Source organism: Chaetodon auriga, chromosome 8 (assembly GCF_051107435.1).
Source record: "Chaetodon auriga isolate fChaAug3 chromosome 8, fChaAug3.hap1, whole genome shotgun sequence".
NCBI classification, from domain to species: domain Eukaryota; kingdom Metazoa; phylum Chordata; class Actinopteri; order Chaetodontiformes; family Chaetodontidae; genus Chaetodon; species Chaetodon auriga.
In genome coordinates this window covers 12,342,001-12,357,615 of record NC_135081.1, presented here as the reverse complement: position 1 = coordinate 12,357,615, position 15,615 = coordinate 12,342,001, and the positions used below count along the sequence as shown (strand labels likewise).

At 40.1% G+C, this 15,615-nt stretch overlaps 1 protein-coding gene across 2 annotated transcripts in view; it reads left to right on the top strand.

Annotated features, from left to right (window-relative positions):
• The window catches only part of LOC143325029 (uncharacterized), a 98,140-nt gene extending 86,217 nt beyond the window's left edge, over positions 1 to 11,923 (top strand). For both annotated transcript variants that reach the window (XM_076737895.1, XM_076737896.1), the window contains 2 exons: positions 5,362 to 5,418; positions 11,141 to 11,923. In XM_076737895.1, the coding sequence (XP_076594010.1) occupies positions 5,362 to 5,418; positions 11,141 to 11,224 (141 nt within the window). In that variant the 3' untranslated portion in view covers positions 11,225 to 11,923. The remainder of the gene's footprint in view (positions 1 to 5,361; positions 5,419 to 11,140) is intronic.
• The last annotated feature ends 3,692 nt before the right edge of the window (positions 11,924 to 15,615 follow it).

Sequence of the window (15,615 nt, the reverse complement as noted above, 5' to 3'; positions counted from 1 at the left end):
AAAAGAAAAACTCCTCTCTCTGCAGTAGATGTAAGTGAATACATATACTGCTCTTGTGCTTGTCTGTCAGGCTGATCATCTTGGAGATTTTGTGAGAAAAGACACTTTTCTTAATTGGTTTATATTATATCTCTGAAAAACACGTAGTTTGCTATGACTTTGTCACATAATTTGATGTCTTTTTAATGAATGATAAACTCTAATCTAAATCTTGAATGCTACTGATGTCAGCTAATCTCCATGACAGCTTATTTGGCTGCCTCCTCCTGATCCTCTTCACTGATATGCATGTTGCACAGTGTAAATGTTCTAGCAGGCAGGTTTAAAAATATATGCTCAAGGTTTTTTTTTTTTTTTTTTACAATAATGCAGTAAGTATTACATTAATTATACACAAATAATCAAATATTTACCACACACTTAAATATTAAAAGCAGTATCAACATTTAAAGTGTATGAGTTGGTAAGATCATAAATTCACAATGAGCTTGAGCTACAAGAATATGCTGTGATACGTCTTAGTGCTTGGATGGATCATTTATAAATCCTGTATACTTTTTAACTGCTTTATAGATGTGGTCTCACAAGGTCAATTCAAACACTGATCTAATTTCCAAACCTGACCTTGTGTGTGTGTGTGTGTGTGAGAGAGAGAGAGAGAGCGAGAGAGAGAGAGAGAGAGAGAGAGAGAGATAAAGAAGCATTACAGCCAGAGTGAAGGCATGTCCTGGCTAATCCACAGGCCAAAACACACAGGCAGTTAAGTTTCCATGACCTCAACTCCATGCTGTTTGGACATGCACACGCATACTGTACACACACATACGCACACATGCACACACTCACACACAATGTTGTTTCTTCCTCTTGCCTTTGTCCCTTCCTGCTGTCTTTCATCTCTCTCACATTTTGTCAATTGCCATTTAGTTCACTGTTAAGCCACAGAGGAAAAGAAAAGCGACATGTGTTCTGCTATAACGCCGGAGTTCTGCTGTCTTCAGAACAATTATGCCAATTACTCCATTTAAATGCTTTCCAGAGAGAATCACCTAGGCTAATAACAGTCCAATGAAATGACAACCAAGCAATTAATCTCACTCTAATTGCTCAGTAGGTACAGTGAATCAGTCATAATCTCTCTTTTTTTCCTGACTTTCAGCACACAGTCCACACTCAGTGGCCTGACTCACCACCTGTCAATCAAATATTAACTCACCCCTCCACCCCTCTGGAGATGGAGGTGCATTCCACTGTGTTGACATCACGGCCTTGGTGCAAGTCAGCGTATTTGACTTCTAACATAACACTGAGAAAAACTGTGTTGACAAGAAAAATCACTTTATAGAGAGGAAACTATGAGACAGAGAGGGCAGCAGGACAAGCAGTGAGGGAAATGAAAGAGTGGCAGAAAGCAGAAACTAGATAGAAACTTGTTTATTTTTCAAGCAATAGGATGAATTTTATTTCAGGACTCAGAGCACTCCATAATCAAAACCTGACTCTGTTGCCTCACAGTCATTTGAAAGCCAAATGCATGCTTGCAGCTTAGATCAATTAACACAAAGACAAACATTAGCTCACTCTCGCAGTCTGTATGCAGCAGACTGATGATAGATGGCTGAATCACCGTGCCACATCTTAGAGTCTTCAAACTAATAGTTTCACAAGCTCAAATGTTATCATATGTGTCATGCGAGATTTACAATATGTGCAGCTTTTCTGCTTCTGGCAATGAACTCTTGCACATGTGTCCTGAGAGACGTACGCTATATAGCAAAGCACGGGGCTGCACTGGCAGACAGCATTGTGCTTATCTAAAAAGCATAACATTTGCAACTTGAAACAGCAGTCATTGTTGACATATGCAGCCTTGAAGTGAGTTTAGTGAGCTTTAAAGTCTCTTTTGTCAATAGTTCAAACTGCAACGTATAAAGGCAGTTTTCAGTAATAGAGAGTGGCTCATGAAGAAAAAACTGGCAAAGAAATATGCACGTATGGGTTGTATCATAAAGAAGGAGAAGCTTCTCAGCACTCAGGGGAAATTGGGTTTTGCAGATACAACACAGATACTGAAAGTAATGTTAGTCAAAAGAAAGTCTAGAAGGCCAAACTGTCAACTGCAGCCAGCAGAATGATTTGTTTATGTCTGGATGTCCTTTGACCAGAACAGAACTTAATCACTGCGCATCATTAAAATTATACCTCTGTGTGAATGTGTGTGTTCCTATTTCCGTCTTATATCTACTGTCGCTTTCATTGGCAAGGATTACTCATTAAAAGTGTTGTTTTCTTGAGCAATACCACTGAAATTGTACCTGTAATCCTCACTTTTGACACCTTCACATCAGTCGTTCTTAAGATTCTTATCATCAACCTCTGGGACACCTGAGTGTGTATGTGGTTCTCTATGTCTGCCATTTAGCCTTAACAGAGATTATTAATTATGATTAATGCCCTGCTGGGGAAATGTGGGTGTTTACAGACAGCCAGCAATAATAGCAGGAATGAAAAGGAGACATAGAAGAAAAATCTAGAAATATTAAATGTGATCTGAACAACAGGAGGGTCATTTGGCATCATGGAACGCACATAATGTGCTGCATGTTAGCATGTAATCGTTCTCTTATATATCATGTTTTCAACACATTGTATTTAAGGACTTCAAAGTTTTGCTCCCCACACACATCTGCTAAAAACTCTCACTCTCCATGTGTTACAGTGATTCAGATAAATATCTTTCTTTAGTTATCAAACAGTGTGTTTTAAATGGGACGTTCTGTTTGAAGAGGTCTCACGCACACCGCAGCATTCTGCTCTATGAGCGAGCAAAGCAATAAAATCCACCAAAATGTCAGTACTAAAAATAGACATTTCTGCACACATATCTTTTATTGCTAACATTTGTATCCTATGACTTTTCTCAAGACATCCCTACAGAAAGCAAGCTTCACCATCGTTACAGAGCTACGATTCAGTTCATGCCTTCCATTAATATTCCTGCTTGCGTTCACAATCCCAACGAGGAAAAAACTACTTAAATGTAGTCAGATAATGGGATTTATTTTAATAGATATTATGAAGTTGTAGCTAGCAGAGTGGTGCAGAACATGAGGGGGGAGAGGAGAGAGCTGCAGCGTGACACATATTCTCAGTAATTAGTTGAAATCCGCAGCGTCATGAGTTCATGTGATGTTGCTTATGTGGCACCATCACAAACCATGATGTGAAATATTGTTTGAAAATATTGTTTTCCCTGACTGATGTTTAATTGTTCCTCAACCGATCTTCTTGTTCCCTTTTTCATTCTGGTTCCCACCACTAATTAGGAATGGGACTTAACTGCCGATGACTTTAGTGCGGGATCAGAACACACCCAGCCATTACAAAAAACCCAGGGACTCATAATGTGGTGTGGGCTTAGCCACTAAAACTATGGGGCGGAGAGACGGGAGGGGATGGGGAGGGCGAGGGGGGGGGGAGCTGGTAACTGCTTCTCTTGGTTGCTCTTTGAGCTGTTGGTTGTGCCCTCTCTCGCCTTTGGCCTGTCATGAGAGGTTTCTCTACCCCCATTTTAAAATTGTTTTCTGTTTGCTTCCTCTGCTCTCTCTCTCTTTTTCTGAATGTCTCTCTGTTTCTCTCTTGCCCCAGAATCTCACCTCTTTCTTCACCCACCCTACCTCCTCTCTCACACTCACACACACACACACACACACACACACACACACACACACACACACACACACTTTCTCTCTCCCTCCCACACTCTCTCACCACAATAAGACCTAATATGAACTTTTGACAGGAGCTGGGATCTTTGTTTAATTGCCAGTGTTACTGTGAATGCCCTCATAAATCTAATGCTGTAATGCCTTTGAAACGCCTTCTAGGCCTTGCAATCACACACACACACACACGCACACACACACAAACAATCTCTTTCTCACTTTCTCCCACTTTTCTCTCACTTTCCTTCACGTACTTCCAAACACATGCACACGCAGATGTGATGTGTGAGAATGAGGGCTTTGAGGTCGTTTGTGCTCGCATCACACACAGCAGCTCCAGTGTTTGTTTGCAATTTCCACTGGCTCTGGTCCACTCCACGAAACCCATGGGAATTTGTGGATCAGCATCTTCTCAAAAAGCTCCTGGGCGTCAGAGTGTATAAGAGAGCAAAGAAAGAGTGCAATGAGTGCAGTGAGGTCGTCATTTAGTTTTATTTTTATGTGGTATTTCTGATGTATCCTGTATACTATAGTTTATAGTGGAGGGTGACGGGGGGGGGGGGGAGTGCTGGACAAATGGTGACATAATTTGCATTTTGCTCCATGGAAAGACATTGTCTAAATTTTTATGCAGCTTTTTTCTGATCATACATTCATGCAACTTTAGTTTGCTGCTCTTCATTCATTTTTCTATCAATTTAAGCAGAGAAGTGAAACATATATTCTAATAAGGCCGGATTATTTCTGCAGAAAGTCTGATAAAATGTATGTAAATATGGCTCTTCATTTGCCATGCATTTAATCAACCTAAATACTAAATATAAAACTCAAATACTCAAGCGGGGTGAGCTGTAGTTTTACATAATGTTTGCTGTTGGGTTTTGCACTCTGTATCAGTTCAGCTCCCGTGACAATACTCAGAATGTTGCCTGCGGTGATATTTGTAATCAGCATATGAAACTACAGTATAAAATTACCTTATTAGAGGAGACAGACACTGCATTTCATTGCTCACTCCTTTTTTTCTTTCCAGTTTTCTATGCACAGTGTTCCAGGTAGTGTGCTACAAGTCCAAACTGGGGGCTGGTGCACATTTAACCCCATAGGGGGAAGTAGCTCACTGACATTCTCACTGGAGTGTGATCAAAGTGTGACACAGTTTGGTCCGAAACTGCAATACAGTGACACCGCAGCAGTTTGGTGATAGCAGGTGGAGTTTTTAAGGTCAATGTTGTCACTCAGTCTGCTCATGCACACTACCTACTGTACAGTAGGAAGCACTAACACATACAATGTGTGTTTGACCTGAAAGGGAACATTACTGTTGCCTAGGATTTAAAAAAAATAAATAAACAAAACCATAAAATATTTTTAAAGGCACAGTGACCTTGTTTCAGAGGCCAGATACACTCTATGGATCACAGTCGTGGGCTTTTCAAGCAGACATATAAAGACACCTTTAAGAAGACTAATAAAGTCCTGGCAGTCCTGACATGTCTTAAACAGACAAGCAGTTCAAAGAAGATAAATCTTCTTCCTGTGGTACAAGTTTAGTTCTTGTTCATAACCTGTTGGCAGAAATCTGAAGCTGTGCATGTAAGCAGAGAATAATAAACACACTTATTGTTTCTTTCAGGTGTGGCAGAGTGAGAGTCAGAGGAGAAGATCGCCCGGTCTAGACAGGGCTGTCAGGGTAAGTGTTACATTCTCTCTTTGTTGTCTATTACTGTATACAATACCTGTCTGTCTTTGCACATTTCCATCTCTTCCCTTCTCTCTGCAGCCCTGATGTTTTTTTTTTTTCTCTCATATCATCTGTGTCTCCATCTCTCTGTCTCTGTGCTCCTAGCTGATTACATGAATAATTTACAGCATGTAAATCCTCAGCAGCTGCTTGCTGTTTGCTGTTTTGCCCTCCTTGTTCCTCTCTCTTTTCTCTTTCAGGTTAACATGGGAGGATTTTTCTCAACCTTGTCACCTCTCCTTCCCTCTCTGTCTTCCTGTTTCTGTGCCTGGGGTTAATCTCTCTCTCTCTCTCTCTCTCTCTCTCTCTCTCTCTCTCTCTCTCTCTCTCTCTCTTTCTGTCTCCTCACATTCTCTCTTTCTCTCTAATTACACAGCTCTCAGTTGCAGCCCTGTGTCTTCCCATGGGTTTGAATGTCCTTATGTAAGGACTGGCTGAATGGCATTTTTTTCTGTAATGATGGGAATTCACAAGTCCACAGCTGTTTGTTTGTGAGTATGTGGATATGTGTCTTCCACTGTGTATTTGTACAGTATGTGTAGATCCAAAGTTACTACATGGTTTCAGATTTTACAGACTTTCCGATCAAGGAACTAATGTGGACTTGAGACTCATTATGATTGCAGTTCGTCAGCGGCTGTACCTTATGTACAACTGGGATTTTTTTTTTTTTCTGTCACTCCAGGCTTGAAACGCTTTTAAAAGGATCACAAACTGTGCTGTCAAATTAGTTTTTCTCTTCTTTTCTTCTCTGGTCCCTTCAATCAAGTCCCTAGGTTGGACTCCAAGCATATTTTTTTCATGTGAATCTGAAGTAATTTCATGTTGAAAAGAAAGAAAAAAATTAGTGGTTCCACACAAGAAAATCTATCAAAAAACAGCATGAGGCTAATTCAAGGAAAAAAGAGACAACGGAAGGGAAGCATTACCTTTGGCTCTGTTAAATAATTCCTTTCCCCCATTCAGTTTCCAATGTTAGAAGCCAGAGCCGATCTCTCCAATATTACTGCTAATCTAACTTCAAAGGGTTGCAGTCATGTTAAAGCACTTTTTAATTGTGATAAGGAAAATGCTTTCATGCTAAAAACCTTTCTCCTCTGTTCGTCTGGACAGTACCCATAAATATCAAGTCCTTTTTTTCATTGGCAATTAAAATTAGAATTGGTCACATTTTTCACTGTCAGGCATTTCCTTTGCGCATAAAGACACGTGTGGGCCGCACGCACGCACACACACACACACACACACACACACACACACACACATCCATAGCCTACACACATGCTTACAGCCACATGCAGAGTCAGATGTTGTTATGTGTGTGTATGCGGAAGCACATACAACGTTCACAGTGTTTTGGCCAAAGTTGACTAACACAAAAGCCTTGCTTCCTCGTCCTTGTCCAAAACTAAAAGTGCTCAAAGGCTTTGCTAGCTTTGCCTCTCTGACAGCGCTGATGATTCACCACAGGCTTCCCTGTTGTTCCTATGACACATGAGATGCCGGCTGCACCGTATTGTCCAGAGATAACACAATAAGATGATTCTTGAGTGAATCACTTGCACTCTTGTGCTTTTGACACGGAACATTCTTGAAGCTTTGATATATACACAATATTTTGAGGCAGCGGAGCAGAAAGATGTAATTCTGTTGTGACAAAATCAATTTGGAAAACACTACATTGTGCAGAACGACAGTGGCATGAAAATGTGCTATAGTGGTTGTAGTTTTGGGGTAAATTGCCCATCTATTTTATCTCAAAATGATTCTAAGTTGTCTTAGGCATAGAGTCTAAGCTTTGAAAATGACTACATCTTGAAAATGTTCTCTACAAATAAGAGGAATAAGAAAAAAGAAGACAAAAGCAAATGATAAAAGAAGAGTAACTGTATATACTGCCAAATCCTCAGTTCCACTGACTGATATCAGCTTCATCGTAGTGTGTCCAGTACATATAGTACATATAGATTTGGAATGTATTAGCCTTGCGTAGAGCAAAGACAAGAAAAGAGAAATGTAAGCTTTGCTCTTTCAAATGTGAAAAAACATACTTTAAAAAGTTATGACATTTACAAGCTATGAGATGTAAGCAGGGGACACGTTGAGTTCAGTGTGAATAGATCTGGAGTCTGGAGAATGATCTGATGCTGTCTGTGCTTGCCTAGCCGAGCAGTTTTGTTCAGTTATGTGCATATATTACAACTTCGCTCATGAACTCCTCTTCAGACTGCAGTTAGGATATGACAGCAGTGTTTGACAAAACCATTAGGACCATAATTTTACTTCATGTGACATGTTAATAAGGCTAAGAGGCTGGTCAGTCGATCCCCCTTTTAAAGGTTCATCAGTTCAACAGAGAAAAACTCTTCCAGTGACAGATAGTGTTTCTGACACTGCAGTCAGACCGACAGCTCCAGCCTCGCTGCAGTCGCTCTCACAGTTCACTACAGCACAACTTTGCACTGCAGTCAGTCAGGACACTGCAAATTGTTCCAACTGAGTTTCTCACTGACAACACTTGGAGTGGGATTTGTTTCTAAGTTTGGAGAATAAACTATTAGTGACGCTGAAGGAATAGAAGAAGCTTGACTTCGGTTCGTTCCCCCTCACCTCAGCTCACTACAGCATGCCTTTAACGCTGCAGTCAGTCTGCGTCTTGAGTTTTTGGCTGACATGGCTGGGTTGGCTCACTGCTTGTTTAGCAGTCTGAGCCAAGCATGTGCATGAGCGGCTGTGTGTTTATGTGTATGCATGTCTGTGCTCGAGTTTCTGCAGGATTTATGTGCATGTGTGTGGATGCATGAGTGTGTATGCGCCCCTATGTGCCTGCATGACCTGATTGTGTGTCTACAGTATATACCCTCACGTGCAGTGCAGTGAGCGAGGGCTGTGAACCTTGGTGAAGTATTTTTTATTTTTTATTTTTTTTGGTTTGTTGTGCAGCGTGGCCTCATTACCCAGGTGTTTACCCCCAACCACAGGAAGCGCTTGTCAGTGACGACTGTCTGCTGGCAAACATTGCCTGAGGGAAAGAAAGACAGGGAGAGGGAGGAAGAAACAGAGAGAGAGAGAGAGAGAGAGAGAGAGAGAGAGAGAGAAGGAGGTGAATCATTGAAACATAGCTTTTCAATTCTGTAGAGAGGCTAGTGAGAGTTTCTATCTATCTATCTATCTATCTATCTATCTATCTATCTATCTATCTATCTATCTATCTATCTATGTCCAGCATGTGTGCATGCTTCTGTGTGTTTCTCTAAATATGTGTTTATGTGTGTCTGTGTGGTTGTGCCAGTCAAACCCTTACTGGCAGGTCAGTGGGTTCCTCCACTCCTTCACCAGGGGAGGGAGGGAGGGAGGGAGGGACGAAAGGAGAGGAGACATACAAGCTGTTGACAGGGATTTATGAGCTGATAGTGTCAGACTGCAAGCACAACAACAGTCTCCCTGTCTCTGCCTGTCTGCTCATAGAGGGAGAGACAGAGACTGACAGAAAGAATGGAAGAGGGAGGAAGGGGGGGGCAGGCGAGGAGAGAAAGTGAGGTAGCAAAATGAGTTGGAAAAGAAAGAGCAGGATAAAGGATTGAAGAGTGGAAGGTTAGTGGGAGGGAATGAGGCAGGATTGGGATCCAGTTTGATCTATTTATTTGTTTCTCTTCTTTCTCTCGGCACAATGCTTCTTCTCTTCCTCATACACCTTCTCCTCTTCACTTTAACATCACCATTGTATGAGCTGACTTGCTTGTTGTGCTGACTGACAACTGCTTTTGGTTTTGCTTGTTTGGACTCATGTGAGTAAGGAACCATGTGTTCATGTTTTCAATATAAACCAAGGGCTATTGTTGGTGTTGCGTGAGCAAGGAGATGATGACAAGGACTGCACTGAGACGACCACGCACGCATATTCTGGACAATAAAATATCCTCCGCCACATTGTTGTATCACAACAACAGCTTCAAAAAAGCTGAGGATTACATTTTTGATGGGCTATGAACTGTCGACAAATGTTCATTTTTAACAACTGTGCAAGATTAAACAAGCTATTGACAAAATTTTTGCACATTAGACAATCGTCCTTTGTGGCTGTGTGTTTTCAGTGTGTGTGTGTTCGGATTTGTCATGGTGAGTCATGACTGGAATGTTCACTGCTAGATGACACACACACACACACACTGATACAGTTGGACTGTCTGACTGTCTGACTGTCTGACATATGAGAGATACAGTCTGGAGGGTAATTTTGTCTAATTGCTGTTCTCAGCATAAATCCATAATATCTGTCTCTATTTTGGTTTGATGACTTCCACAATACATCCTCTTTTACGAGCTTATTTGGCCACGGGTCCTTTCCAGACGAGGCTGAATGCTGGATAGTTTTTATATAGCTGTATTTTCTTCTCCAGTCTAATTGAGTTCGCTTATACCAGTTAATCCAGCCATTAGCAGTAATTTCATATATAACCCATATAAAACTATAACAAACAGCAAATGTGTCTAGTTCATGTTTAGTTCTGCTTACGCTTTACATGGAAGTGAGACAGAAATTTGTAACCCACTGTTGTCAGATGCTTCCTGCGTATTCTCATGTTGAAAAACATACTGTACATATAGACTCGCAGCCTCTCTGACAAGACACTGGCTTTCAGTTTTGGATATTGTATAACAGTGCCTAAAATACCATACCCTGTTAACTGTTATGACTGTCATAATAACAGTGATCCAGATGTGAAGTCTGCCAGACTGACATGCTGGGAGACAGACAGCCTGACAGCACACCTACCCCCTGAGGATAATATAGACTGCTAGTGATTTATATGTCAGTTCCTGTTTAATGATATAGTATTAAACAGTAGTGAATTATGTTTTCATTTCACATACACACTCAGATTCAGAGCCAAGGTTTCACTTACACTCTCCAACATGCTGAGTAATGGATCCTATGTCGAGTTTCCCAGAAAAGCAAATCTCATATTTTTTTTCAGAGCTCCGGTCTATAGATCAAAGTCTTGTTTATTGCAAATGCAGAGCAAGTAAATGTGCACTAATTGTTATTTATACATTGAAGGCAACATGAATGACCGTCAGATAGATACCTTAAGATGAGGATCTCGTACAGGCAAATTTAGTCCTCTGGTTAAGGCTTTCAGTCCCTGAGCTACAGCGCAGGAGGATCAAGATGGCAGTCGGTAGATTGGTTGTTTGCTTAGTTCAACCAGCTTGTTTACATGAGGTGTAAAGAGCAGCACAAACTATAGGGACCACGAGAGTCTTTAAGGCCTCAAAAGGTTTCACATGTATTACATTGTATTAGAAACAGTCAAGACATCTTGGTTTTTATATATTTTAATGCCGACTGCAAATGAAAGATGTTAGTGAGACACGAGGCAATGAAATTTACAATGAAAAAGAAAATATAGAATGAATATACAAATACATCTGTGGTGATCTTATGCAATACTGATGTCTCACTGGAGCTGATTGTATGCAACATTGTATATCAGCACAAGTGCCGCCACATACTCCATCAACAGTGAAATGCTGAAAATTACAATAGTTTTCACCTGTGAAGTCTACTTTTACTCTACTGGTATTTGTCAAACATTGTAAAGTGTATATATTTACATGTGTTCATCTTTGTGTATGTGTGCTCTCTATATGTCTGTGTATATTGCAGATCTACAAAATGGAGAAGAATGAAGATAAAGATGAGCTTGATGGAGAAAAAAACACCACAACACAGAATATTCACCTCTTATGAATACGAATAACAGTTAAATTGTGTATTTTTTTCACAAGGTAACATCAAATTGTTTGTCATCCTTGTTATCGTAACTCCTTCAACTGCAACTCACTTATTTAACTTTAAACACATGAGCAACATCTGGTGCCTTTGGAGTCTTAATTAGAATTTTAGAACATGTAATCACCAAGGAGTCTCGAGTGTTACTTTTCACAGGGTATCACTGACTTTAAAGAAGGTAGAAAAGCTTTATTATTCATGTCATTTTCTATGTGTTATATGTTGAGACTCATGACAACTCTTGCTGGAGAGTTTGCGCATATTTCTCAAAGCATTATGTTATGTTCACCGATACATGAGAAAGTGCTGTTTATTTGCTGTCCACGTTTAGTTCCACAATACTGTCCGTGATCTTCTTTATATGGGAAATGGCTTTTGCCTAATGCTTTTCATGTATGCAGAATTGAGAATGGTCAGCGTAATGTATGCATCTAAGGCTTTGACAGCCCTGGTGTCTGTTACAATAACATATTCTTGTATGTGCACTGTATCTGTTAAGAAGTAATGATCCCAATTTGGTCACAGGGGAACAGAGACAACATTAAGGACATGTTCTCATACAATATGCAAAGCTCTGTGGAGAAATACTCCCAGACTGTACTGCTCTCATGTGACAACATACTGTATGTACAGCGTTTCACTTTTATCATCGCAACATGGATTATAAATGAATATTGTATTGTTCTGTGAAAAATCTAGGCAATGTTGAATAAAGAATTTTAATGGTTACTCAACAGACTCGTGAAAACATGGGAAAACACTTGTCATGTGAGACTCTTGCAGCAGTGTAGGAATGGTGCACTGTATGGAGTACCTCCTGCGATATCAAGAGAATGAGAGAATTACTTTTTCTTCCACACATGTGCTCTAAAGCCCTGTAAGTAGCTTAGAGTTGAGTAGCTTGCTGCAGGTTACTGTGGTAATGATGGTGGTGACTTGAGATGTAATGTGACTTATTTCGACCCACCATGTCTGGCTTTGGCTTTTGGAAAAGCACTGAGTCATAGACACCAATGGTGTTTTAAATTATAAAGTAAATGACCTCTTAAGCCTCCTTTCACAATATGTCTGTGGTTCACTTGCAGCCTTTATCTTCAGAAGTCCAGCTTGACCAGCAGTGATAGAAACCACCTTTTAACAGTAATAACAGGTGTACCTAACTTACCATCTAGTAAGTCATCTACAATTATGTGGTTTGTCTTTTTGACTTTACAGTCCACACAGACATTATTTGTTTCTTTTCTTTTATTAAACATTAGTATCTGTTACTGACTGTATATGCCTTTCCATAAGTTGCTAATTATATTAGCTTATTAGCACTAAAGATAAAAACATTACTTTGGTTATAAATGTTTGAACAGAATTACATGGAAATCAATCTAATATTTGTCAAAACTACTAAAAAGATTTCCCTCATTCTCTCATATTGATGGACGTCCGTTCTCCCTATAAAAGAAGTCATATTTTCAGCAAATGTAGAAAATCCAAAAGACCGGAGCTGGGTTAGCCCTTTTACACCCTGCAGGGAACAGTTTGGAGGCCTCCCTATCTGCTTCCCTCCATCTTTGTCTGTGGTTACTAAGCCCAGCTACAGTGGTCAGACATGGGCCCCCCATGTTTTCCATGGACAGTTTATCACACTTCCTTTCCCTTTGCTCTGGGCCCCAAGTCAGTCTGCTAGACAGGAAAATCAAAGACTTTGGGACATACCATTACAGTGCAAATGGCATATTGCACTGTATAGCATGCTGATGATATATGGCCTTAAAGTCTCAGAAGTAAATACAAAACAGGAAGGTCGGAGTCCTTTAACAGCCCTCACAAGTAGGCATTAATGTTTGAAACACACACTGAGTGGATTGAAAGTTAGTCAGAATGATCTTATACATATTGAATGGCAGGGAAGATGATTTTTACTTGAATGTCTGTGAATGCTATTCCATCTGAAGTATTAAATGAATCTTTTGTGGTTAAGTTGATTTGGCTGGCTTTGTATGGTATGGATCTAAATGTCAGGTGAAAAGATTTTATTGTTTTCTGGAGCATTTTGTCACACTTTCTGTCTGCCTGGCTCCATAGTCATTCTACCAAAGACTGACAAAACAGAGGAACAAAGCACAACACACAACCAGCCTTCAGCTCTGTCCAACATCTGGCCCTATTCCTGCCAGCCCCTTGTGGATCAGTAGACATGGTTAATAGCATGCAAGCTGTAATGCGAACATAGAGTTTGTTATAAAGAAGCCCCCCCCCCCCGTTTCTGACTTATTAATGATATTTGGTGTGAGGTAGAATACTCAGCTCCACTGAAGTAGTAAACATGTGCCTGACATATAGTACTTAATAATAAACTCAAACTTAAAGTAGGGCAAACTATAAATTAGAGAATAGTCTCAACACTCAATATGTTTCCAATAACTTTTGTTCTGTAGAAAAAGAAAAAGCGCATTGTGTCTTCTGAAGCTTGTATGTAAGGACATGCACGCTGTAAGACCCAATTCTACTTTTGAACTTGTAATAGGTGTGGTTATGAAAAACATTGCTACCACTAGTGTGCATTTTCCATTCTTCAGTACATACCCTCAACATCACCCCTGTGCTCCTCAACGTCCATTTTCCCCCTGCGTTTTAGCTTCAGCTAAACACAACAACAATAGGCTAATTTAACACAGACTGAAAAGTTAGGATGAGGCCTCTCAAGCCATTAGACAGTGCAAGCAAAATGAGGCTTTTTGGTTCCTGCTTTTCGACTTTTTGGAGGAAGTCATTCAATTAATGGCATCAATTCTAGCACTCTACACATAACCAGCACTCAAAATGCGCTTTTTTTCAAGTTTCAAAGTGTCTGCACCACAGGCACTCCTGAGATCTGTAAAAGGCTTGTTTGTAAGGTGAAATAAAAACCCAGATTTTAACATGTAAGAATTATATTCCCTACACTTTTTCCTGCTCAACTACAGCTCAGACACACACATAGAGGGAGGAAATAAAAATTAGAAATGACATGTGAGACAATTAAAGAAAAATGATTATCATCATAGCTGCACAGTGGTGCATGATACCTGTTACCTATCTCTTTAATTAATTTGAATTAAGCTAAATTGGACATTACACTGTGAAATGTCACTGTACACTTCTTATCTTCCACTTATAGGTTCCTATGACAGCAATGGCTCCTATTTTGTTTTCCCTCCTATGTACCTCAGCCAGGATGTGTATGAGCCTGCCAGCCGTTAACCCCACAGAGGAAGTGTGCAGGAAATGAGATCAGCCTGAAAGAGAGGTAACGCCTGAGCCACTGACACCAGACCAATAACTGTCACTCACTGCACCTGATACTGAGATACTAAAAATGCAGCAAATAACAGGAAGGTCAGAATAGAACAGAGTAGAACAGAATTTACAAATTTGATACAGCAGGAGGACTACAGACTAAGAATATGAAATAAGAAAGCAGGATGGAACAGGAAAGGGGAAAAGAAGGAAGAGAATAGCTTAAAATAGAACATACAATTCAAAGGACTCAAACACAGCACAGCAGAACAGAGAAAAGTGACGCAAGAAAGCAGAAAATTCGGCAGTCTGTCTCAAAGACAAGTTCTGCTGGAAAAATTGTCAAAGAGTTAAACATATCTGTGAAGGGGTGGAGGTTGAATTCTGCCACTGGAAATGTAACTGTAACAGTATTGGTCCACATTTTCCTTTGTGCTGCTATAGAACAGAATAATGTAGAGTAGAATTAGAAAATGACAGAAATAAACAATCTCGACCAAAGCATTGCAGACAAGACCAGACTAGAACAAAACAACCCAGCACTGCGCAGAAGAAAGAATGTTGACTACAGCATACAGTGTGAGAGGAGATTAAAGACAATACAAGAACAGCACCACCCAAACTAACTATCAGACAAATTCTGTTTGAAAAAAAAAAAAAAAAAATGTTTTCAATAGCTAAAAATACCAGCAGGGTTGGGCCTAATTCAGTGGCTGTGTATGTGAAACTGTCACTATGCCCTGCACACATTCTCTTTACCATGATGAAAGACACAGTCTGTAACTGAAGAAACTAGGCCTGACAGCAGTGTGCGCACATGTGTGGATGGTGTGCATATGTGTATCTCGGTATGCACACAAGCAGCTGAATTTTTGCTTTCTCGAAGATTGAAAAAGAAAACATGTTTTTATGTATTGAGATAGGAGGCAGGATGAATGATGAAACATTTACAGTGCCAGCTATCACCTACACCCAAGAACAAGGGCTTTTTGATAAAAATACATAGATACAACACAGCACTTGTTTTTGAGGCAAAATACACAACTTCAGTAGGCAGAAAACTTGCTTGCTATTTT